The sequence below is a fragment of the Papio anubis genome, chromosome 11, assembly GCF_008728515.1.
Source record: "Papio anubis isolate 15944 chromosome 11, Panubis1.0, whole genome shotgun sequence".
NCBI lineage: Eukaryota > Metazoa > Chordata > Mammalia > Primates > Cercopithecidae > Papio > Papio anubis.
This window is the reverse complement of record NC_044986.1, coordinates 20572827-20596565: the sequence shown is the minus strand read 5'-3', so window position 1 is coordinate 20596565 and position 23739 is coordinate 20572827. Positions and strand designations below refer to the sequence as shown.

General features: G+C 48.4%; 1 protein-coding gene across 5 annotated transcripts in view; it reads left to right on the top strand.

Moving 5' to 3' along the window:
* Positions 1-22341, top strand: part of VTI1A (vesicle transport through interaction with t-SNAREs 1A) — a 380208-nt gene extending 357867 nt beyond the window's left edge. For 4 of the 5 annotated variants that reach the window (XM_017944318.3, XM_017944325.3, XM_017944317.3 and 1 more), the window contains one exon: positions 9768-22341. In XM_017944318.3, the coding sequence (XP_017799807.1) occupies positions 9768-9861 (94 nt within the window). In that variant the 3' untranslated portion in view covers positions 9862-22341. The remainder of the gene's footprint in view (positions 1-9767) is intronic. The other variant, XM_021944074.2, reaches the window with a different exon arrangement.
* The last annotated feature ends 1398 nt before the right edge of the window (positions 22342-23739 follow it).

The window sequence follows — 23739 nt, the reverse complement described above, 5'->3', positions numbered from 1 at the left end:
GTTTTACATTTTTTAATGGTTGAAAAAAACTCAAAAGAAGAATTTTTGACACGTGAAAATTATACAGATTCAGAATTATACAACTCAGATTCCAGTGTCTGTAAATAAAGATTTCATTGGAACACAGCCATGCTTATTCCTTGACATACGTCACTGGCTGCTTTACACTACAAGAACAAAGCTGAGTAGTTGTGACAGACTGTGAAGTCCCCAAAGCCTGAAATGTTTAGTTATGGGTTAAATTGCAGCCCCTCACCTTAATTTATATGTCAAAGTACTAACCTCTAGTATCTCAGAATAGGACTTTATTTGGAAATAATGTCTTTGCAAATGCAATTAGTGAAGATGAGGTACGGGAATAGGGTGGGCCCCTGAGCCAATGTGACCGCTGTCCTTATTAAAAGGAGACACTTGAACACAGGCACTCACACAAAGATACCACCTTGTGAAAACAAAGACAGAGATGAGGGAATGCATCTACAAGCTAAGGGACCCCAAAGATAGCTGACACCCCACCAGAAGCTGGGAGAGAGGCATGGATCAGACCCTTGCACTGCTCTCAGGGAACCAACCCTGCCGACACCTTGACCTTGCACTTCGGCCTCCAGAGCTGGGAGACAATCACTTTCTGTTGTTGAAGCCACCCAGTCTGTGCGACTTTGTTATGCCAGCCCTAGCACACTAATATACTGACTGTCTGGCCCTTTACAGACAGAGTTTGCTGATTCCTGTTAAGCTCTAAGTATTAAGAAAAATTTAGAAACAGGGCAAAGCGACTCTAGTCCTCAGTCAGGACCTAATCTAGATATGCCAGGGCTCAGGGACTAGCTCTGGCTCCTTGGTTCCTTGCTGGAGAAAGTGCTCATCTCCCTGCCCATCAAAACTCATCCCTCCTGTGTCCCAGTCCCTCAGGTCTCTCAGATGACTGACTACACCTAAATTGATGTTAGCCAATTGGGGCTACTAGTGGCTGATGATGGCTTGGTAGATTGGCCCAGAGACAGCATCTAGTTTTCTTCCTATTTTGATGACGATGATAATGATGATGATTATTAGTATTATTATTATTATTTTGAGATGGAGTCTCACTCTGTCGCCCAGGCTGGAGTACAGTGGCAAGATCTTGGCTCACTGCAACTTCCACCTCCCGGGTTCAAGCAATTCTCCTGCCTCCGCCTCCTGAGGAGCTGGGACTACAGGCACTTGCCACCACACCTGGCTAATTTTTGTATTTTTAGTACAGATGGGATTTTACCATGTTGGCCAGGCTGGTCTCAAACTCCTGACCTCAAGTGATCTGCCCACCTCCACCTCCCAAAGTGCTGGGATTGCAGGCGTGAGCCACCGTGCCCGGCCTTATTTTTTTTATTTTTGAGATAGGGTCTCGCTCTGTCACCCAGGCTGGAATGCAGCAGTGCAATCATGGCTCATTGTGATTTCAACTTCAGGCTTAAGCAATTCTCCTACCTCAGCCTCCTTAGTAGGTGGGAGCACAAGTACATGCCACCACACCTGCCTTTTTTTTTTTTTCACAGAGATGGGGGATCTCTTTATGTTGCCCAGGCTAGTCTCAAACTCCTAAGCTCAAGCGATCCTCCTGCCTCAGCCTCCCAAAGTGCTGGGATTTCAGGCATGAGCCACTGCACCTAGCCTTCTTCCTGTTTTAAATGGCCTATTCCAGAGGCAGGAGTTTTGTGAAATGAGTGTTGTGGCACATGCCCCCTCAGTCCCCTTATCTCACATGACTTCAGGAAACTGCTCTGCTCATGAATGGAAATTCTTATTCTGAGATGTAAGAATCAACAGCTCCCAAAGACTGTGAGCCCCACAGCTGCATGCAAAGCTTCTGTGAACCCGGCTGGGACTGACCTGTCCTTTGGAGGAGGACTTAGTGTAGATCCACAGTAAACGTGCCGTGCAGCCATGGGGAAGAAGTTGGAGACATGGAAAACAGTCATCATGAAACCCAAGATAAGATCACCCGCTCCATATGCTGGTCTGGATCCGAGCACTCCGTATATTCGTTTTCTAGGGCTGCCATAACATCGTGGCTTAAATGCAGTTATTCTCTCATAGTTCCAAAGACTGGAAATCTGAAGTTAAGGAGTTGACAGGGCGATGCTCTCTCCAAAAGTGTAAGGGAAGAATTCTTCTTTGCCCCTTGCAGCTTCTGGTGGCCCAACATTCCTTGGCATGTGGCAGCATCATTCCAGTCTCTGCCTCCATCTTCACGTGTCCCTCTTTGTCCTCTCTTCTTTTAAGGACACCAGTCATTGGATTTAGGGCCACCCTAAATCTGGAATGATTTCCTCTCAAGATCCTTAATGAAGTCTGGGCACAGTGGCTCATGCCTGTCATCTCAGCACTTCGGGAGGTCAAGGTGAGAGGATCACCTGAGGTCAGGAGTTCGAAAGTAGCCTGGCCAACATGGTGAAACTCCATCTCTACTACAAATACAAAATTAGCTGGTTGTGGTGGCACACACCTGTAATCCCAGCTACTTGGGAGACTGAGGCAGAAGAATCACTTGAACCAGGGAGGCGGAGGTTGCAGTGAGACGAGATCACACTATTACACTCCAACCTGGGCAACAAGAGTGAAACTCCATCTCAAAAAAAAAAAAATCCTTAATTAATCACATCCACAAAGACCTTATTTCCAAGTAGCTGGGACTATAGGCACCCGCCACCTGGCCCAGCTAGTTTTTTTTTTTTTTTTTTTTTTTTTTTTTGGTATTTTTTAGTAGAGACGGAGTTTCACCGTGTTAGCCAGGATGGTCTCAATCTCCTGACCTCGTGATCTGCTCATCTCAGCCTCCCAAAGTGCTGGGATTACAGGCTTGAGCCACCACGCCCGGCACAAAAAAATTTAAAAATTAGCCAGGTGCAGTGGTGCATGCCTGTAGTCCTAGCTACCTGGGAGGCTGAGGCGGGAGGATCACTTGAGCCCAAGAGTTCAAGGCTGCAGTGAGCTATGATTGCACCAGTGCCCTCCAGCCTGGGCAATAGGCCAAGACCCTGTCCCTTAAAAATAAAAAATAAAAAGGACCCTATTTCCAAATAAGGTCACCTTCTGAGGTTCCAGGTGGACATGAATTTGCAGGGACACTGTTCAATCCAGTACAGTCCGTATGATTTAAAGTGAGAGGCCGGGCACGGTGCCTCATGTGTGTAATCCCAGCACTTTGGGAGGCTGAGGTGGGCAGATTACCTGAGGTCAGGAGTTCAAGACCAGCCTGGCCAACATGGCGAAACCTCATCTCTACTAAAAATACAAAAATTAGCCTGGTTTGGTGGCAGCACCTGTAATCTCAGCTACTCAGGAGGCTGAGGCAGGAGAATCACTTGGACCCAGGAAGTGGAGGTTACAGTGAGCTGAGATTGCGCCTCTGCACTCTAGCCTGGTTGACAAAGTGAGACTGCATCTCAAAAAAGAAAAAAAGAAAAAAAAGAACGTGAGAGAATCCCCAACCATACTTGCTCCAGTCAATGGGGAATTGTTTGGCTCCTGTAGCTGGGAAGCTGAAGTGTGACTCTTCAGGTTTCAGGCACACAGCAGGAAGAGGAAGCAGGGGTTCAAATATGTCTTCAGGAATCCATCTCTTTTTCTTCATCTCTCGGCTCTGCATTCCTCTGGTGTCAGCTTCTTTCAGGCAGCCTCGTCCGGTGCGGTAGTAAGAATGGTCCTTGGCAGCTCCAGGTTCTCACTGTCCTGACAGTCAATCTCAGTAAAAACAGTATCTTTTTCCTGATTTTCCAGTAAGAATCCCAAGAGGAACTCCATCTGGCTTGGGTGGCAGACCAATCCTTGAGCCAAGGGTAGTGAAAGAGCTAGAGAGCTGTAATTGGCTGGGCCTGCCTGGGTCCTATGCCCACCTGTGGAATCAGAGAGGGGTCAGTCTCCCTGAATTCTTGGGATGGGGCTGAGGATTCCTCCTAGAGATGCAGGACATAGAAGACCCAAGATGGGCATTAGTAGGCAGCATGATAACCACACAGCTCTACCTCAGAGGCAAACATGTCCCCAGCTCTGAAAATAACCCTTCCAATTAAAGTGAGTGTTTGAAGCAGATGACGATCAACTGTTTCTCCTACTCCTGTTTCATTTCTTTCTGGTGAATACTAACGTTGAATTGGATATAGAATGTAAAGAGCTTTCCCTTGGCCCATGTTTTGGGAAGTGCCTAGAGAGAAGCAGATCCGGGCTCCTTTACTAAGAATTTATCCCATGCTTTCACGGTTGCTAATTACTGTTCTGTCAGACCCCAAAGGTGGGGCATCGTTATTCAGGGCCAGTCGGCCAGGCAGGAAGGCAGGTACAGGATGCGGCTCTGAACCTGTAAAGTGTCTGCCACTCTCCAGCTAATGAATACAGGCTTGTAAAAGAGTTGGGACTCTGCTGGCATCCTGAATGGGACAGTGGCTAACAGCTAAGTCCTAAAGCTGTGCTTGTCTACAAGCAGCCCTTAGAAATCAGGAGAACAGTAACCACGTGACCCTGAGCACATGTAGGTAGAGTCTCTCATTTCTTCATCAGCAAGCATTTTTTGAGAACATTTATGCCAAGCTCTGTGTTAGGCATCAGGGATACAAAAGACAAAGGAAATTCGGTCTGTGGAAGGTCCACTTTTTACTGGGGACTATAGTCAATGTACTGGAAAGAGAGATGCGTAGGGAGATGGGAGAATACAAGAGGGGCATAGCCAGGAAATGCCTCTTGGAAGAGGAGGGAAGAATGCACGTATGTCATAGATCAAGGACTTGGTTTGGAATCAGGGTGACTCAACCTAAAAATGCTTTTTGGTCATAAATAACAGAAGACCCAATTCAAACTGACTTTGGAAAATAAAGTCAGTTTATTTTCTCATATAAGTTAAAGTCCAAAGAAAGGGTGGTTTGATTAAAACAAAAAAAGAAGTTCACTGTCGGCCTGGCATGGTGGCTCACACTTGTAATCCCAGCACTTTGGGAGGCTGAGGTGGGCAGATCACCTGAGGTCAGGAGTTTGGAACCAAGCTGGCCAACATGGTGAAATCCCATCTCTACTAAAAATACAAAAATTAGCCGGACGTGGTGGCAGATGCCTGTAACCCCAGCTACTCTGGAGGCTGAGGCTGTAATCCCAGCTACCTGGGAGGCGGAGGTTGCAGTGAGCTGAGATCGCACCACTGCACTCCAGCCTGAAGACAGAACATGACTCCGTCTCAAAAACAAAAAAAAATTAAAAATTAAAGTTCTCTGTCTTCAGGACTGGGGTTCTATTTCTCTGCCCACTGTGGGTCAGCTTCTTTCTTGGGTTGGCTTCCCTCAATAATCAAAAGGGCTGCAGTGGATCCAGCCTGACATCCACACACCAAACTGTCCAGGTGACCTGGCATTTCAAGCAAAGTTGCTGAGATCCACTCTGTTGAATGGGCTTCAGTCACAAGCCTGCTCCTGGTCCAGTTACCATGGCCAGGGGCGTGGAATGTACTGACCATGGCAGCCTCAGTCACAGCTGTACCCCTGGAGCTGGGGGAGCGTCAGCTGTGCGGAATAGGGAAACGAACGCAGCCACCGTGGATCTGCTATACACAGGAAGCAGACGCCTGGCTAGGCCTGGTGAGGCCTTGTGCATGGTATCATCACTCATCAATACACAGGAACATTGGCTGGAAGAAGCTCCTGATTCCTCAGTGAAAAGTGTCGTGACCAAGAGGTCAGTTTCCCAGCTCTTGAAAACCAAGAGGCAAAAACCTGTTCTTCAAGGAAAAAAAAAAAAAAATCTTATCAGTCCTCATCATACCTTGGCTTCTGAAATACATGAAACCAGAGCTTCTCTTGGCTTGGCCAGATGCCTCCTCTTGTCTGAGAGGCGGACAGTAGCGTGTCACTCAGGGTAGCTTATGGTATTCGGCAGTGAAAAACAACCCCCAGTCCTCAATGGCTCAACGCAAGTCCACCGGGAGTCCAGGTGTGTCTCCAGGACAGTGGCTCTTTACATGATGACCGCAGGATCCGGGCAGAAGATGTTACCACCGTCCTGTAACTTGCACTCTCTGGAACGATACAGTCCCCCACTCCCAATCAAAACCGCAGGAAGAGCCAGCTAGAGAGACAAACACTGGAAGTTAGATGCCTCCACCTGGGAGTGACACTCAGAACTTTTGCTCTCATTTCTTTAGCCAAAGCTAGTTCCAAGACCACGCCTAACATTAAGGTGAGTGCATCCATGCCTGGAAGTAGAGGAGAACCGGATATTGGAGAACACTCGTAATGCCTGCTCCAGTGGAATTCCTGGGCTCCTCGAGCAAGAGCAGAGAGCTGTGCCAGGTGCCGCGCCTGTCCCCTGCACTGGAACCAGCCTTCTGTGATTCCGGCTGCCACACGCAGGAGCTCATTTCCAGGCTGGGAGGAGACTGGCAATGGAAAGATTAACTGCTCCCTGGGTTCCACATGGGGATCAGTACTTTCAATAGTACTTTGTGAGTTCAGCCTCAAAGTAAATGGTTAATTCATCTTGTATCAACAGCACTGTGATTCATAATGTAAACTTGGAGAATCCTTGATGTTTCAGGCCCACATTCCTTTTATTTTGGCTCTGCATTCTTTTAAAGCCACAGTGTGCTCATTTAATAGAATGCAGCATGCAAATGCACAAGTTTTTGCCTGGAGGCAATTTAGCCTGGCTGTTTCAATGGATGTCTTCTTTCAAGTGTATATTCTTTCTTAAATTATTTACTGGGTAAACACACTTTGCATTTTCAAAAGGGAGATTAAGACGGCTTGCTGCAGACCTAGTTCAACAGAAAGCTCCCCGCTTGCCCAAAGTTAGGAGGAAGTTACTTTGGGCTTCTCCCCAAGTTCCTTCGCCACCATCTCACTAGCTGGGAACCCCTCGGCCTGGCTGGTTTTTCTGATTCTCTCCAAACTCTGCATTCCTTTCTGCTTTGCCTACAGCAATATGGGCCGGCAGCCCCTGGCTGCGATTGCAACTAGGCTTCCTCACAGATGGGGCCCACCAGTGCCAGCCTGTATTCCCCCCTTCCAAACTGGCTCGGTCCTATCCACCCAGATGCCCTGAGAGTTCACTTTTCTGGTCCTGAGGGGGACCACATTTGCACAACTCCTTTGAGGTCCAAAGCTGGGTGGACGGCCCAGCCAGTCAAGCTTACTTGGAGCTCTCTCTGTTCCAACTCTTTCCCCACCCCCATCTACTCTGCCTCCCAAATGTCTGCCGGCATTTGGTTTGAAAGCAAATGCCCTTTCCTGCTGACACCCCGCCCCTACCCAGCACACAGGAGTTCCCTCTAGCTTGGGGAGAAGACCCAGTAATGCTCTGAGAAGGCATGATGGTAGGAAGTTTCATCTTTGGTGGGGCTTGCTTCAACTTTGAACTTTAGCCTTTTCCATGCAGACTCCCTGAGATTTTCCTGCAAATGAATTGCACAGACTTCTTCTCCATTGTCCTTTGAATGGAAGATTACAGTTACCAGAGACTGCATTCTTTCATGATCACTCTTTGGGCAGTTCTCTTGAGTGCCTGTGTGCCAGCAACTGTGCCATGTGTGGGGTGGTAGAGGTGAATTCCACACGGCCCCAGTCCACACAGGTTGGGCCCTTGGAAGCGGGCGGTGGAGGGGAAGCCACCAGGCCCTGTGGGTGCACCAGGGAGGGGGTGAAGCCCAATTAGGAAGGCTAGGGAAGAGCTGAGGATTTAGGGATTCCTGTGTATTCATATTTCTTACCATGCCTCAGATTGAACAAGTAACACCCACAGCTAATCCTTTCTAAATTAGCATCATGGATGCCTTGGGGTCCTCAACCCACAAATAAAATGGTTGTCAACCAAGCTGTACAAGAGACACACTACTGTAGATTACTGTAGGCAGAATTTTAAAGAGTTTTCATGCTTTTAATCTGTTTCACTGCTGAGTTTCAATTTTGCTGATTTCCTTTGCAAGTCTGATGAGGGTGACTGTGGTAAATAGAGATTTTGACAGTGACTTGGGCAAATGGGATGTGTAGGGACTGTTCTGAAGACTTCTGGCCTTTCCAGAGAAAAGGGGGAAAGAAATCAGTTTGGGTTTTAAACAGAGCCACCAAGTAGGACCGATCAGTGTTCATAATTAGCCTCCCTATAATAAGCCATGAAGTCCTGTTTTTATTTATTTATTTGGGGGACAGAGAATCTTCCTGCCTCTTGAGTAAGTATGGCCTGTTAAGTCTGAATTAGCTGTCATCACAGAAGAATGAATGTCGGAGTGCAGACTTTCTAGTGGGGAAGGGAAGAACTAAACAAGACAGATCTTAGCCGAGCCTTGCGTGATAAATGAGGACCAAGTGGGCCATTCATCTCCTGCGAGGAGAGTGGACAGAGGCACGAAGGCAGTTTTGCGGAAGACGTGTCAGCAAATGTGATCATTTTGTAACCTGTCAGGAGGAGAAGGAGCTCGTCCTTTTAGGGGGCCACAAGGGAGTGGGTTGGTCTGATATGACAGTTTCCATTCAACCGTTTAGGTTTGGAGAAGGAAGGGATGGGTGAGGAGGAATCCTACTAAAACTACAACCTGATGTCATCCTTCCGGGAAATAAACTCATCTAGGAACTAGAAAAGGCTGCAGAGACCCTGCAAATATTTGTGTGTGTGAAGATACAAAGTAGGGGTGTGGGGTCTCTGTTCCGTGGGGGGCCCGGCTTCATCCCCCCAGCTCCTCCCCATGGAATACCCATGGCCAGTGTTTGGAGACTGGAGTAGGGCAGGAGGCCTTTTGCTGCTTGGAATTTGGAGGAGGGCTGGGTGGGGTTTGCCGTGGGGTTTTGAGCTGGACAGATAGCTGGCTAGACTGCCAGCCAGCCTATGTCTCTATTTCCGTGCGGCTCTGTGAGAGCGAGCGTGGGCACGGCTGTTTGACCTAGGTTCCCTTTGAAACTCTCAACAAAGCACTCTGATGTTCGACCTCTTTTCTCCGAATGAGGTAACAAATTATGAAACAACCTCATCAGAAGCTCTCTGCAGGCATCTGGGAGCGTGTGTCTCCACTCTGGTCCCCCTTCTGAGTTGCTGGTTCCCCATCAGCACGCAGCCCAGCCAGATCCCACGGAGGGTGGAATCCCTGGAGGTGAGGGCCCAGCAACAGATGCACAACAGGCACCTTGAGTACATTGTATATTTCTCATTTCCATCTTTTTTGCTATGGAGCAAATGTAACGTTTCCTCCTGGCGTAACGGAGCGTGAGCCCCAGTGACAGATGACGGTTTCACAGCCTAAGCTGCACATTTGACACTTGCTTCTCAATTCCATCCTTTTCTTCCTTAGTCTCTCTTTTACTTTTCCCCAGGTATTTTTATGCAGGTAAGTACCTTACTGACATGTGTTTCCTTGGAGTCTTTTACTTTAACAGGAAACACTGCAAAAAAATGAGGCTTGTCTCACCTTTTAAATTAAAAAGAGAAGCTCGCAAAGGGCTCTTGATCGCTTAAAGAGACTACATGGTATTCTGAGCCCAGAGAGCCATTTGATTCGCCTTCGCTTTGCAGTAAGCATTTCTCGGAGGGCAGCGTGACAATCGTGTGGAGTCTTTCGTTTTCTCGTGGATCGTTTGTAGAACCAGAAAGCTGCGTGATCTCTCTTCACACACACACACACGCGCACGCACACGCACGCACACGCTCCCCACCCCCACCTGCGAAGCTGCCGTTTGATTAGCCACCCTGGCCTCGGACGGCATTTGTGGGAAGGCCCTCCACTTATCTGTGTGTGTTTTTTCTCCTTTGCTGTCTCCTAGAATCATCCAGAACCGCATCCTGCTCGTCATCCTAGGGATCGTCGTGGTCATCACCATCCTGATGGCGATCACTTTTTCTGTCAGAAGACACTGATGTATCTGCTCTCCCTTGATAAACAGCAACAACAGCTTGTTCTGAGTAATTAAGACAAAATGGTCACATGAATCATTCTGTTGCACTGACAGACCCCGGGTGACCCTCTCTCTCCCTCACCGCTGTTGGGCTGAAGTGCAAAGAGTGTAAAAATATTTTCTATTCCTGTTTGCATGTGGGTTGGTTTCCTTTTCGAGGTTTGTCTTCACCCAGATTCGTTTTTTAGACGGGAAGGTGAATGTTTATTTGCCTTTTTGCTAATGTCATCAACTAGCCAAAATAGCCCGGTGACACTCCTCTTAGCCCTTTGGACGTGTCAAGGGCCGTGGTTTGGGAGAGGACATGATGAGTCAGTCACGAGAGCTTCTGTTTGTCACACGCCTCTTGTTGCTGAAAAGCTCTTCTGTGATGTCCGAGGATAAAAAGGCAGCAAAAAGCAGGGGATGGAGTCAGTGACCCAGTCCGGCAAGCCAGCCCTGTTCCTACCCAGGCCTCATGAATATGGTCATCAACCTGCTTGAGTGCTTTCATTGTAAAGGTTGGTATTTAATGTCAGTTGTACAGGAAATTGACTTAGCACTTTCCCTGTTTTTCTATTGCATAATTTTTTTTTGAAAACCCAAGAATATTTTTGCTGAGCCTGCCCAATATTCACTGTTCACAACTTTGATTACTGGCTTCAGGAAATATTTCCTTGCCTTCCCCAAATCCCATACTCCCCAGAATCTGCTGGCAAAGTGAGCCCTGGCACGGGATTTAATTGTGACCTCGTCTTCCCTGACCTGTGTAAGCATCTCTGTATCCTTTCGGTTTTAATATCTGCACTGCCAAAAGCAGTCCTCATACATGCAAAAGGTCTGACAAGGTTCTCTCCACATCCATTCCAGTATGTAAAGAGACCATGAATATTTCAGTAAGAGCAAGAACATGACTCCATCAGTGTGAAATTTCAAATGTGATTATAAATATGGGAGAGTCCTATAGGAGGGTCCACCAGAGATAAACTTCACGGAAAACGTTCCCTAACCTCCTTTAAAAGAATAGAGGATGGTGGATTGTTACAAAAGGAACAGCTTGGGTTTTTTAGCTAACAAACGTTAGCAAGCCTTTCCTGAATTCACTATGTATTCAAACTTCTAATATGCTCTGTGATTTTTTTCTTTTCATTTCTTTCTGTCTGAGGTAACCAGGCATTGCGTTCAAAATGAGCTCATTTGTGATCAGGCTTAAAAGTTGCCCAAGCTGAGGTCGCTTCCCCCCAGTCACAAAGCAGAATGTGTTTTTCTCAAGACCTCATAGGCACTTACTGGTCCGTACTATCTTTGGAATATAATTAGAAGCTTTGAATCCTTGAAAAGCAAACCTGTTCTCTTCATCAAAAATGCTAACCACCTGTGCCCATGGATCAAGATCACCTGGATGTAGTGCTTGATATTTTTCACAACTCAGAAGAAAACCATTATGGTGTAGAGAGGAGATGCAGAATGGCAGAATCCACCAGAGAAATTGCACTTATCGAAACAGGCCAAGGCCTGCATGTGTTCAGATAAATCATTTAGTATTGTGTAAATAAAGCTGCAGCCTTTACTTCGGAGGGATGGTGTGGGATTTTGGCCGAGGGAAGCAGGACAGAGAAGGAGCAGGAAGCTATGCTAATTTTCCTGTCGGCTTAAGGGCTCCGTCTCAGCAAGAATCTTGTATTCTGATAACGGAATGCTGTACATGCTAACCACATCTAAGAACCATTAAAAAGCAAGGAAACAAACAAACAACCCTTTTCTCATTCCGACACACGAATAGCCGTCAAGTATTACACCAGCCCCTCCGGTGGCTTCCTTCGAAACTGTTGATATTAGCTAAAGTGTATAACCAGTTACCAGCTGCACTTCGCACGGCCATCGCGTCTACAATGCAGCAGACTCTTCCCAAGGCCACCTAGCAAGCAAGGTTGATCGGATCATCTAAACTTGCCGCCTCCTAAATATTTCACTGAATCCTGGCGTTCGTGTTGAAGTAGACAAAATGAGAAAGGAGGAGTCCATTGCTCACCTCTCGATAGCTTTTTTCGTTCAAGTTCTATGTCTTTATCTGCTCTTGACTGTGATTTTACCCCAGTTCAACCTTGGGAGTGGGAAGAATATGAACAGATAACCCTTGGCCTAACAGCTCCATCAAACCTCCTTGAGCGCAACCACCTAGGCCAGGCTGGTGAGTGCTTTGTGAGGAAACTGGTCAGAAGGTTCCCTCAACTCCTTCCTGGTCTTCATGGACGCTGCAGAAAAGATTTAGGGGATCCCCAGCAGAGGCCAATTGCTTTCCCTCCTTCCCTGCCCCACCGGGAAAGAAATAACGTCCACAAACTTGAAGCAGATAGAGAATTCGATCTGTGAAAGGTTCTAGGTACTTAGTGTGTGGACTTTGACAAATATTTCTCAAGTTGGGAGCCCTTGTTAAAAATGATGTTTAAGGGAGTGGTTGGGGGGAAGATGAAGACGTGGAGGAGGAAGAAGAGAAGGAAGCCCTTGCCATATAAAATTCATGCGGACTAAACAGTTTCCCTGACAGAATAAATAAAGTGGATGCTACCCCACTCCAGAATCAAAAGCAATTTAATTAAAGTCTCTTAAGTTGTAAAGAGTTTTAAATGATCCATGTTGAAGGCGAATGCCTGCAAATGCAGCGGGGCCTGACGTCAGCTGCCGGGCCTGGGCTGGGAGGCCATTTGCTATTCTGTTTAAGGCAGGCTGGATTGTCTTATTTTGGAACCAGCTTGGTGGGGGGTTTGCTTTGCTACTGCTTCTGAGCCCTGAGCTTCAAAGGCTGAAATTAATGGTGAACAAAATTGTGCGGCTCTGGCCATCCCATGCGGGGCAAGCCCATTGAGGGTTATCATTAAGTAAAGAAATAAAGAGGGGGAAGAAAGCCTGCCTGTTCCAAAAACCTCATCAGATAATGACCTCAGTGATTGGGTTTTCATTACCAAACAGCATCCAGAGATTATCAACCCATAGAAGAAGGGAGGGGGAAAAAAAAGAAAGAAAGGAAAAGCAACTGTCTTTCTCTCCCTCTCTTTCTCCTTTTTTTTTTTTTTTTTTGCACATCTTTTCTTTAAAACTGTCAGATCATTTCAGTATTTCAAATCCGAGGAAAACAGCCTGCCTGCTGCTGTATTTGAAGTTGTAATGGTGTCAAAAAGTCACGACTGACTGACAGCCGTCAGTCCCAGAGGGGCTCATTAAATCATAAAAACTTGACAAGGAAATAATTGCGCATTGCCAGCAACTTGGCGCCTGTTTAGACGCTTTTATTTTCTTTCATTATTAGTCCCCACCATTACGTTCATTAACAAATTGCATTAAACAACTGTTAAGGGCTAATGATTTGTTTATCGCTTTTTTTTATTATTATTATTTAAACATTAGCTGTGTCATGTGGTACCCCAGCAGCCTCTTGCCATCATCTGACTGAATATTTTTCCACTCCGAGCTCTGGGTACTGTTGGAATATGAAATAGATTATTCATTACTCTCCTCTTTGCCACTGATTTGGTTTCATGTAGCGTCTTCCACAGAGAAAGATGAAAACTTGTCAAAAATAGGTTATATCTTATTCGAAGGGGTAACAATAGCAGCAGGTACAGGCACACTTTAATATTTAATTAAGGTTGATGTTAACCCCTTTAAATGACTTTAGCTGTAAGTTATATTCAAATGCAGAAGAGAAAAATAATTGTTCTTAATTTGCAACCTGTTCAGCAGGCGTTCTTCGTGGAGTGAGCTGGAAATTTAGAGCAGAATTTTTAAATAATGAAATTTCCCATCATAAATATTTATAGCAGTTTGTCTACGTAGTGGAGAATTGACTAGAAGTGATCATCTCCTCATCCCTTTGGTTTGAACTGCTCGCCTAGTGAGGCACTTCATGCTTGGGAGTGGAGGTGGCTTTTCCTGGGAGAAACGTGTGTGTGGAGGGGAAGTTCAGAGCCAAGTTCTGTTGGTTGGTTGGTTGTGGTCAGCGCTGGTTTCAAAGGAACCACTGTGAGTCCCTAGTCTCCAGGCCACTTGCCTTCCCCTTTGGCTGAGTGTGTGGTTGCAGGGATGTGGGCAGGCGGGAGAGCCAGTAGAGATGTCTTAAAGGAAGATGTGTGTCCGGTCGGCTGGTTTGGGAAGGGTCTGATTCGGAGTATGTCTTGGGCATCTCCGTGCAGTCCACTGGAGCTCGTTCCCTAATACTCTACGGGGAGACACTTGGCTGGGGTGGGCCTTCTGTCCTTTTTCCTTTCTGCGACTTGCTCTTCTTTTCCATGGGCCATGAGCTTGAAGGGCCAGGGAGGAGAGAGCCCCATCATCCTCATCCTAAATCAGAAGCCAGTGGCCTTCTCCATGCTATGGCTGCTGTCTGTATGTCTGTATGTCTGTATGTCTGCTTAGCCTGTTTGTTTGATGAGTTTATATAACCGTGGAAGCCACCCTCAGAGGCCTGGTTCATTGACACTTCAGGGCAGGGGTGTTAGGTCAATATCAGGGAATGGGAAGTTCCTTTCTCCCATCCCCCGAGGGACCAGGCCCCTTATGTAGCTCCGCCATGGGTGTGAGGGGAAGAGATGGTGCGTGTTCCTTGCTCAATGTAGCATCTCTCAGCGTCGCCCACCCAAGGACAGATAGTCCTGCAGGACCCGTGGCGTGGGAGGTACCTGCCTGGCAGACATGAACCAGGTGAGACCTGGCCTCAAGCCTCTTTGGTTACTATGGGCATAGGAACAGCAGACATGCTAGGCTTTGGAGGGTCTCAAGCCTCCCTTTCAATCTAGGATAAATTAGCCACATGACAATCTGTCCGCCTTGAGATGGACTTCACACCTCAACAGAAAAGGTACCCAGAGCCATTTTTCCAAGAAGGAAGGAAGGAAGGAAGGAGGGAGGGAGGGAGGAAGGAAGGAAGGAAGGAAGGCAGGCTCGCTCTGTGATGAGCCATCGCCAGTCCAACTCCCAGTGACCCTGGTTGAGGGCCTGCCTGAGACTAGCTCAAACTCGACCTCACCCTATGCTGTAACTCTCTAACTCTACACTAGCCTCCGAGAAATACTCTGGTGGCTTCACTTTGCCTGCGACCCATCAGACTCAGACCAGTGGCAGCTGCCAGAAGCTGGCCACATAATGTCAGCAGTCAGGTGGCTCTCAGACCAGATGCCAGTCTTTGTTAAGTAGGGCAGGTGACTACGTGGACAGCTCAGAAAAGCTCCTGAAGCCACAAGTATTGCACCCAAGATGGATGAGAGCAGCCAGGCCCAGGCAGGAAGAGTGTGTCACCGGAGCCAAGACTTCCTGAAATGGGTGACTGAGCCAGGGTTAGTGTCCTGTTGTGGATGAGGTCAGACGCAGGGAGTGCGGAGTGAGGTCCCGTCGCCATTGGGATTCCAGCACAGTAAGAAGGAGCCAGCTTACCAGAGGTGAGCCGGGCAAAAGCAAGATGGCAGGACGGGGCATGATGTGTTGGGGGTTGGGTAGCAGAGGGTGGACAAGTGAGGGATGGACGGATTTCCCAGCACCAGGGGATAGCAAGGGCAAGTAGGCCCCCCTGAGCTCATCACTACCCTTCTTCAGGAGGAGCTAAAGATGGGGAAAGGCAGGGTGCATCTCTCCAGGACCCCCTGCCCCAGTCACACACCCCTGTGGCCGTGGCTCCTGGGCTCCCAGCGTGCCGTGGGGAAAGCGATTCCTCATCCCGAATCGCTCGTTACTCGTGCTACATAAAGAACACAGGCATCACAGAGAGGGGGATCGCCAGGAAGCAGAGCTCTGGACTGTTATTCCATGAACTCGCGCACCCCCCCCCTTCCCTTCATCCAAACAAGGCCCTTTGGCGTGAATAATAGCTCAGCGGCTCCGAAGCCGTATTGATCGGCTGCACACGCGGCTCCGCCGAGAACTGCCAGGGCTTTTCCTGGGGGCAGGACCAGCACCGCTCAGCGCAGCCGCCTCTCCCCCTCCCACTTCCCCGGCCTCCCCCAGGTGTGTTCAGGAGGGGACAATACCTGGGGGAGCCCAGGCCCTCTCCAGCTCAGTGCCACTTCGTTGCTGCAACTTTTCTGTTTTTCACTTATTTTGCCAGGGAAAGCACCTAAGTTAGAGAGAAATGTTTTTTTTGTGACAAGGCCCCACAGAGTTGAGAATGAACACATCCTCCCGCTCCAGCTTCTCCCCAGAAGGTTCTGCCAAAGACCCAGGCCATAGAGGCATCCTGGACTGACACCTGTGGGGGCCCTGTTATACCCCCAGTGCCAACAAGCACTTCAGCATCCCGTGCCACATTTTCCCGTTACTCTCCCCTGTCTTACGCCATCAGAAAAGAGGAGCCGAGAACATGGCTAGCACTTACCACCTCCTTGGGGAATGGGGACTGTTGCAAAATTCAACAGAGGTGCATCAGTCACAGGTTGGGAGACCAGCAGAGACCAAAGCCTGCCAGCCCCACTCCCTGAGCCTCTGACCAGACTGTCCCTTCCCGTGTTTGCACCTCTTCTGGACACAGGAAGTGGCCAAGACCTTGACCCTTTGAGGGACGCCAGGCCCCTGCGCAGTGACACCCTGCGTGCCAGTGGATGCCTGAAACCCCACCCCTAGAGATGCAGTACTGTGATTTCTGCCCTGGAACACTGGAAAAATGCAGATTCATTTTTCCCTAGACAGCTTCTGTCCCACCAGCCACAGATCCCTCTGAGTGAGTTGTCTGACCATTTCCTGGGGGCAGATTTGGGGTTTGGGGGAGGACAGACCCACTACGTGAGGGAGCCTAATGGTCTTTGGGAGAAGGGTTAGAAGGAAAGAGGGGCTTGGTTCCCTGGGAGCAGCTCCCTGGAGGTTTCCCCGTATCAGCTGCCTTCAGCCTTGCCCTCAAGCCCACTGCCTGGCCAGGCCCCTGTTCTTCTAAGGATTGTGTTCTGGCTCAGGGCTGCATGCAGGCAAACACGGGAGCCTGAGAATGGGCTCTGCCAAGGAGCAGATAATGGGTCGAGGGTCCCCTGGCAGGTCCCACGGCCATGCCCTGGCTGAGAAGGATTGAGAAAGAACAGGGAGGCTGGGTTGGAGTTTGGACAGCTAACCCTGGGGGCAGGCAATTTGTGTCCCTCCTCTGGCCCTGCTGAGGCTGAAAGAAGTCCAAATCCAATGTAGCTTACAATTTGGCATTTGGGGGAGGACCCAAAATGGATTCTTCCTGCCCTGAGCAGACCTTCCCCACACTGCCACATCCAGGGGTCTTGGCACAGAGGGGACACTGGCCATCAGAGACTCTCCGCTCAATCCCATCTTCTCTCATTCATCCACACCCACCCCTCCAGAGCTCTACACTGCATTTCTAAAGGAAGGGAGAAACTCGAGTGAGAACTAGAGGGCTTCAATGACTTCATTATTGTCCCCGACAAGACTTCTAAATAATCCAGCCTTTCCCTGTTTGAAGCATGAGAGGTGTAAGCAGATTTATTCATTCATTCAGTCAATATTTATTGAGCATCTACTATGTTCCAGGCCCCAAAGACACATGGTGAAGAAGACAGATAAGAAAACAAGGAAGATAGTCTCACTGCACTGCAAGTCAGAAAACTATTTTCATTTCCAGAATCCTGACTCCAATCTCGGGCAAGGTCACTCTCGGGGTCTCAAAATCACATTGTGATGCCTGTGCCTCTGCCCCCTTCCACGCTACCCCCTAAGATGAATGCCCCATCACTGTGAATTGCCAGGCAAAATCCTCTCCAAGTAGACAATGCTGTGTGCTCATTCCTCCTTGCAGTCCCCATGACTGCATTAGCAAAGGAGCCCCGCTGAGGCTGAGTAGGGCTGACACTTGCCTGCAGGTGGGCAGGTCCCCATCAGCACTGGTCCTACTTCCAGGACTGGCCTAGGAGAGGCCAGGAATAGGAATGGGGACCGTTTAGATCGGGGCTGACTTGAAGGATTTTTTTCCCCCTGCTTATTAAATGTTAAAGGTTTGACTTGGCAGGCAATCAGGAGCCCAAAATATCATAAAAGGGAAAAAAGTTGCCGAGTGGCTAAGAGGTGCACCACGGGAGTGTCACTGGGCCCGCCGGCAAGGTGAATTGCTAAGCAGAGAGCAGTGAACAGGGAGGAAATGGAGCAGCAGACATTTTCAAAGGCTTCTCTCCCCTTCTTCTCCTCTCTCTGTCCCCCATGCGGAAAGGGGAAAATAGAAGTAGAATCCAGATTGGGGCGCGTGGCTGATTTGGTCCTCCTCCCGCACCATCCTCCCCCAGACAGCAGAGAAACTTTGATGTCTGGGTGCATGGCATTCAGGGACAGAGGAGCCCGGGCATCCCAGCAAATGCAACCGCATGTTCCGCCTCTGGATGGCCTCTCTGAACTCCTCTGTGGGGGAGATGAAGCCCACAGAGCTGGAAAGAGCAGCATTTTGAAATGAGGAAGCGTGGATCGGCATTCCTTGAGCTCAGTGCTAGCCACCTTGGCGGTGGGGTGGGCCAACCAGGAGCTCAGATTTATAAAACGTTTGAGCTTTGCGGGCCCTAGGGGGCCACTGTGGCCTACCTGTTGATTTTCAGATGGGGAAATGGGAGCTCAGAGAGGGGACAAGATTTGCTGAAGGTCACCTAGCAGATTGGTTCCAGGTACAGGAGTAGATTCCATGCCTTCAGCCTCTAGTAAGACACCTTTCCTCTGCACCAGGAAGTGGAGCTTCAAACAGCACCAGGGTTTGGAACTTTTGTCTCGAATCCTCTCCGCCTCATCCCCACCCACTGCCAAGCAGCTCCAGGCTGGGTCTTTCGTCCCGTCAGGCTCAGAAGGGCTGTGGCCCAGCCACAGAGCCGGGGGTCTCCTCAGTAGTGTTGGCCTTCACACTCTTGGTGCTAAAGTTCTCCAGTTACTTTTTTATTAAACCGACACGTACAGAAAAACTCAATTTTCGGCTGGGCACAGTGGCTCACACCTGTAATCCCAGCACTTTGAGAGGCCGAAGCAGGCAGATCACTTGAGGTCAGGAGTTCGAGACCAGCCTGGCCAACATGGTGAAATCCTGTCTCTACAAAAATACAAAAATTAGCTGGGCATGGAGGCGCATGCCTGTAGTCCCTGCTAGTCGAGAGGGTGAGGCAGGAGAATCGCTTGAACCTGGGAGGCTGAAGTTGCAGTGAGCCGAGATCGCGCCACCGCACTCCAGCCTGGGCAACAGAGCAAGACTCTGTCACAAACAACCCCTCAGTTTTATCCCTGTGGGCTATGACAATTGTCATAGCCCCACCATGACACTGAGCGTTGGCTACTGATGCTAAGGGGGTGCAAGTTAGAACTGGAGGGGAACCCGGACACCACTCCTGGGTCCAGATGGCTGTGGCTGGAGTACAGTCACAGCAAGGAACAGTGTGGCAGGGATACCAGTGGGGCTCTGGTCTTTTCCCAGAGTCTGGCATCTTTCATGCCAAGTTGGGCCTCAGGTCTCGGGGCTCTAGACCTTGCTGTGCCAGTGGCCAGATGTGTGGCCTTATATGCCAGTCATACCCTGCTCCAGACCCCAGTTTCCTCATCCACAAAATGGGAAAGCTGGGCTAGAAAATCAGGAAGGTAGGTCTCTGCTAGCTCCCAGCCTTCCATGGCAGTGCAGAGGGAACCTTCCCAACAAAGTAAGAGCCAAAGGCTAAGATGGCAGCCGGTGGTTTGTAGAACCTTCTAGAAGACCAGGAGACTTGGTAAGCTGAGCTTGTAAGTGGTCCAGGATGCAGGGCTGGTGTCACAGGTGTGTGACCGGTACAGGTACACAGGGCTTTGTGCCCAGAAGGGCCCCACGCTTGGGAAATAAGGCTCTGCAGTCACTGTCTTCAAATTCTTAATAATTTTATATTTGTCACTGGGTTTTGTAAGTGAAGTCCAATGGGACAGTGGACTGTGAACTGGGGAGGTGGAGCCTCCCATCTCCCTGTGTCCAGGATCTGCTTCTCAGCTGCTTGCCCCTCTGCCCCCCCAGCTCCAGCTGCACTCAGCTTCTACCTCCCTGCCTCCCACCCAGCAACCACTGCCAACCTGCCCCCAACCTGGCACAGGCACACCCTGTGGGGGAGGGGAGCAAGCACACCCCACAGCATCTCAGAGTGGGGCATGGTGGCAGCAGTCCCCATCCTGCGCTGGCAGCCTGGGGCACATTCAGTGCAGGACTCTGCGGGGGTGAGCCCCTAGCACCCCCAGATCCAGCACCTCGTGTGTCCTGGTACGAAATTTGTAGTGACCCTGGGGGCTGCCCATCTGCTGTGGGTTGGGGCAGGAGCCTGTGGGAGGATGCCTGGCTCAACCTCCTGCCCTAGGCCTGGGGCACAACATGTGGGCCCAGCAGCTCACAGGAAAGGGAGCCAGAAGATGGGTTCAAGTGTTCGTGTGTTCCCCAAGTCACCAGGGTGCCTGTGGGGGTCTGCAGTCCCCCGGGAGAACCCTCATGTCTAGGGAGCACCCCATGGGGTCATCTCCATGCCTGAGAGGACCCTCCCTTCTTTCAACCTTCTGGAGTCATTTGTCTCTTCTGGCCAGGTCAAGGCATCCTCCTGAGAGAACCGTGAAATACAGTGTGCCGCTTTGCTAATTCCACATGCAATATTCGGATATTTGCATTTAAAACTGGCATTGCACAATGTAAAGAGGAATGGTAAAAGTCATGCTAATAATTTAAAATTTTGACTTTACTTGGAATGGCATTAACTAGCAAATTTAAAACACCATGACAAGTTGAAAATGAGACTGGGGAAGAAAGCAAAAAGCATGTTTTCTTACTATTTGAACAAGGGGCCCCACATTTTCATTTTGTAGTGGGTCCTGAAAATTATGTAGCCAGTCCTGCCTGTGAGCCACCTACCCTCTTGGGCATTTAGTTCTCTATCGGTAAACTAGATCATGAACACTGCGCCTGCCCCTCCTGCTCACAGGCACGTTAGGAACATGCACTTGGATAAAATCCAGGACAGAGATTTAGAAACCAGTGTGTGGTGCCAGCTCTCAGCCTTGGAACCACAAGCCCATTTTTCTTAAAAAGGGAGCTGGACTGGCATCCAAAGTGATTTCAGTCCCCTCATGTAGGTTTAGCCACCATGGGCAAGGCAGTCTCTCTCCCATGTATTCCTCTCCCTAGGTGCTCTGCCCTAGAAATGAAGCCCCAGTCTAAAAGCAGCCCCATCAATACAGAACAGAGGTATAAGCACCCAGAGAGATTTACTTTGGAATCCAAGCAAGGTGTGAAATGGAAAGACTAGTCGGCCAGAGAGCCGAGGTCTTACGGTGTGCAAAGACCAGTCCTCAATACCTGCACCCATCCATTTGAGTTTCAGGTGAGGTTTAGGATTTGGGAGCTCAGTACAAAGGTGCCAGTACCAAGGAGGGTGGGTGCCAACTACGTTTGGGTTTAGAGACATCATCCTCTTGGGAAAGGTAAAAATCCTGATCCACTGAGGTTTCCAGGAAGAAGGCATCCCCATTTCAGAACTGTTTTCTAAGCCACCCTCACGGAGGTTCCACCTGCAGCCTTCGATCTGCTTTGTCTGATGTCTGAGGATGCAACTGCCCCAAAATGGGTCTAAAGTAACATCCCATCACGTTCTGTGAAAAGTAATACTGCACTTTAAGGTAACACTTATGGAATGTATGAATGAATGAGTCAGTTTGGATCAAGCTGCCTCAAATAGAGTCTAAATATAAGATTTCATACTTAGTAGTGTCATTTCAGGATCAGGAAAAATTAGGTGACTCCCGTTTGGTTTCTACAGCTTTTCCCCAATATCATGTTAAAGTTTCGGCTTTTTATCTTATTTCATTTTGAGTGATGTCTTCTGGCTCCAGCTCAGCTTCCTAGAGATAATTCATTAGGCCCGAGAGCTGCTCCAGAGTGGGATTAGAACTCGTGTAGTACATAGTCACATTAAACTGAGATCGGCTAATTAATCGCTCTTCTCCGTGTAACTGAGCGATCGCACTCCTTCCCCGAGGAATTGCAATTTCATGGTTCCTAATGATGGTGCGATTACATTATGTGGATCACTTAGGCTGTGGGTGTCAGGAGCAGTACTTGGAGCCTCTCTCGGCGGGGATGGGAGAAGTCACTCCTAAAACAGGGGAGATGGAGAAAAGCAGTTAGAATGTCTGTTACTAATTTTTGTTGACGTGCTGCTGTTTCCTACATCTCATTCAGGCGTTAGCTTCAAGTTCCATTTTCCCCCAGCACCGCGTGGCACCTTCCCCAGAACCCTCACATGTTTTTTCTAATATTCACAGGGTTATTGTTTGTAAAAAAAAAAAAAAAAAAAAAAAAAAAAAAAATCTATTTATTTGCTGTATTCCACCAAGTAATTTATTTTCATTAGATTTCTTGGAAATGTGGCTCTACATATCATTAGTACAAGTAATACATTTTGATTGTTGTTTCCTGGAATAACTTGTATTATTTGATGAGTTAAATAAAATACCTAATTCTAAAGTCGGCTATTCCCATCTTTTCCATTTGAATTCTTTCTCTTACTTCCATTTCCTTTCTAATTGACGGTTAGTTCAAAATCTTCAGTTCAGTGCTCTGCTACAGTTTTTGGACTGTGAATTAGATGCTGTCATTTTTTTAAATGATGAAACTTGGAAAGATAATATTCAAGGTTGTTTTTGAATGCAGGTTTTGTTTTTCTTTAATTTCCCAGAAATATGGCATTACAGAGCAATCACAGACTTGGGTCTGAGCTCTCATTCTCTCAGTGGTGAGCCTGGATAACCTACTGATCTCCTCACTGAGCCTCAGTTTCCTCGACTGTAAAGCAGAGAAAATAGCACTCCACCCAAGGGCTGATATGAAGATTCAATTAGGTGGCCGTGGAAATCACCCCCAGGCACGGGGCAAACCATCACACTCATCATGATTAAATGTGTTGCTTGGTAACATGGCAGACAAATATTGCTTGGGGGGGTTATTGGTGTTTTGGGGTTTTTTGTGTATGTACAGATTCCTCATGATTCTGGGCTTCAGGTACCTAAAGAATGCCTTAATTCCATACCGTAGCTCCAGTGGCACAGTCAGTTAGCACACGGTATGTGGAAGAACACCTTAATGGTAGAAAGATATTTATTTCTTCATTATTTAAAAAATTCGTTTTTAAAATGTATTAAAATTATTTTTTAACAATAAATAGAGCTGGGCATGGTATCTCATGCCTGTAATCCCAGCATTTTGGGAGGCTGAAGTGGGAGGATTGCTTGAGCCCAGGAGTTCAAGACCAGCCTGGGCAACATAGGGAGACCCGGTCTCAAAAAAAAAAAAACAATAAATATTAGACATGGCACAGGATCATGAAGGTAACATTTGAACCACAAAACTGAGTCTCTGCTTTCCCCAAAGCTCAAGGGTACTAAGGGACACCCAGCAGTTCCCTGGCAATTAACTGCTATAGGAACTCAGTCACAGAGAGACCTGGAAGGTAAGGCAGACAGTCTGGGTCAGTTATGCTGGTTTGAGCCTACCTAATGTCCAGGACACGGCATCCTGAAGGAAATTTGAGGACACATTTGAAACATTGATTTTTTAAAATCTATTCATTGGCTGGGCACCGTGGCTCACGCCTATAATCCCAGCCATTTGGGAGGCCCAGGCAGGTGGATTGCTTGAGATCAGGAGTTCAAGACCAGCCTAGCCAACATGGTGAAATCCCATCTCTACTAAAACTACAAAAAGAATTAGTGGGGCATGGTGGCAGGCACCTGTAGTCCTAGCTACTCAGGAGGCTGAGGCAGGAGAACCACTTGAACCCCGGAGGCAGAGGTTGCAGTGAGCTGAGATTGGGCCACTGCATGCCAGCCTGGGCAACAGAGCAAGACTCTGTTTCAAAAAAATAAA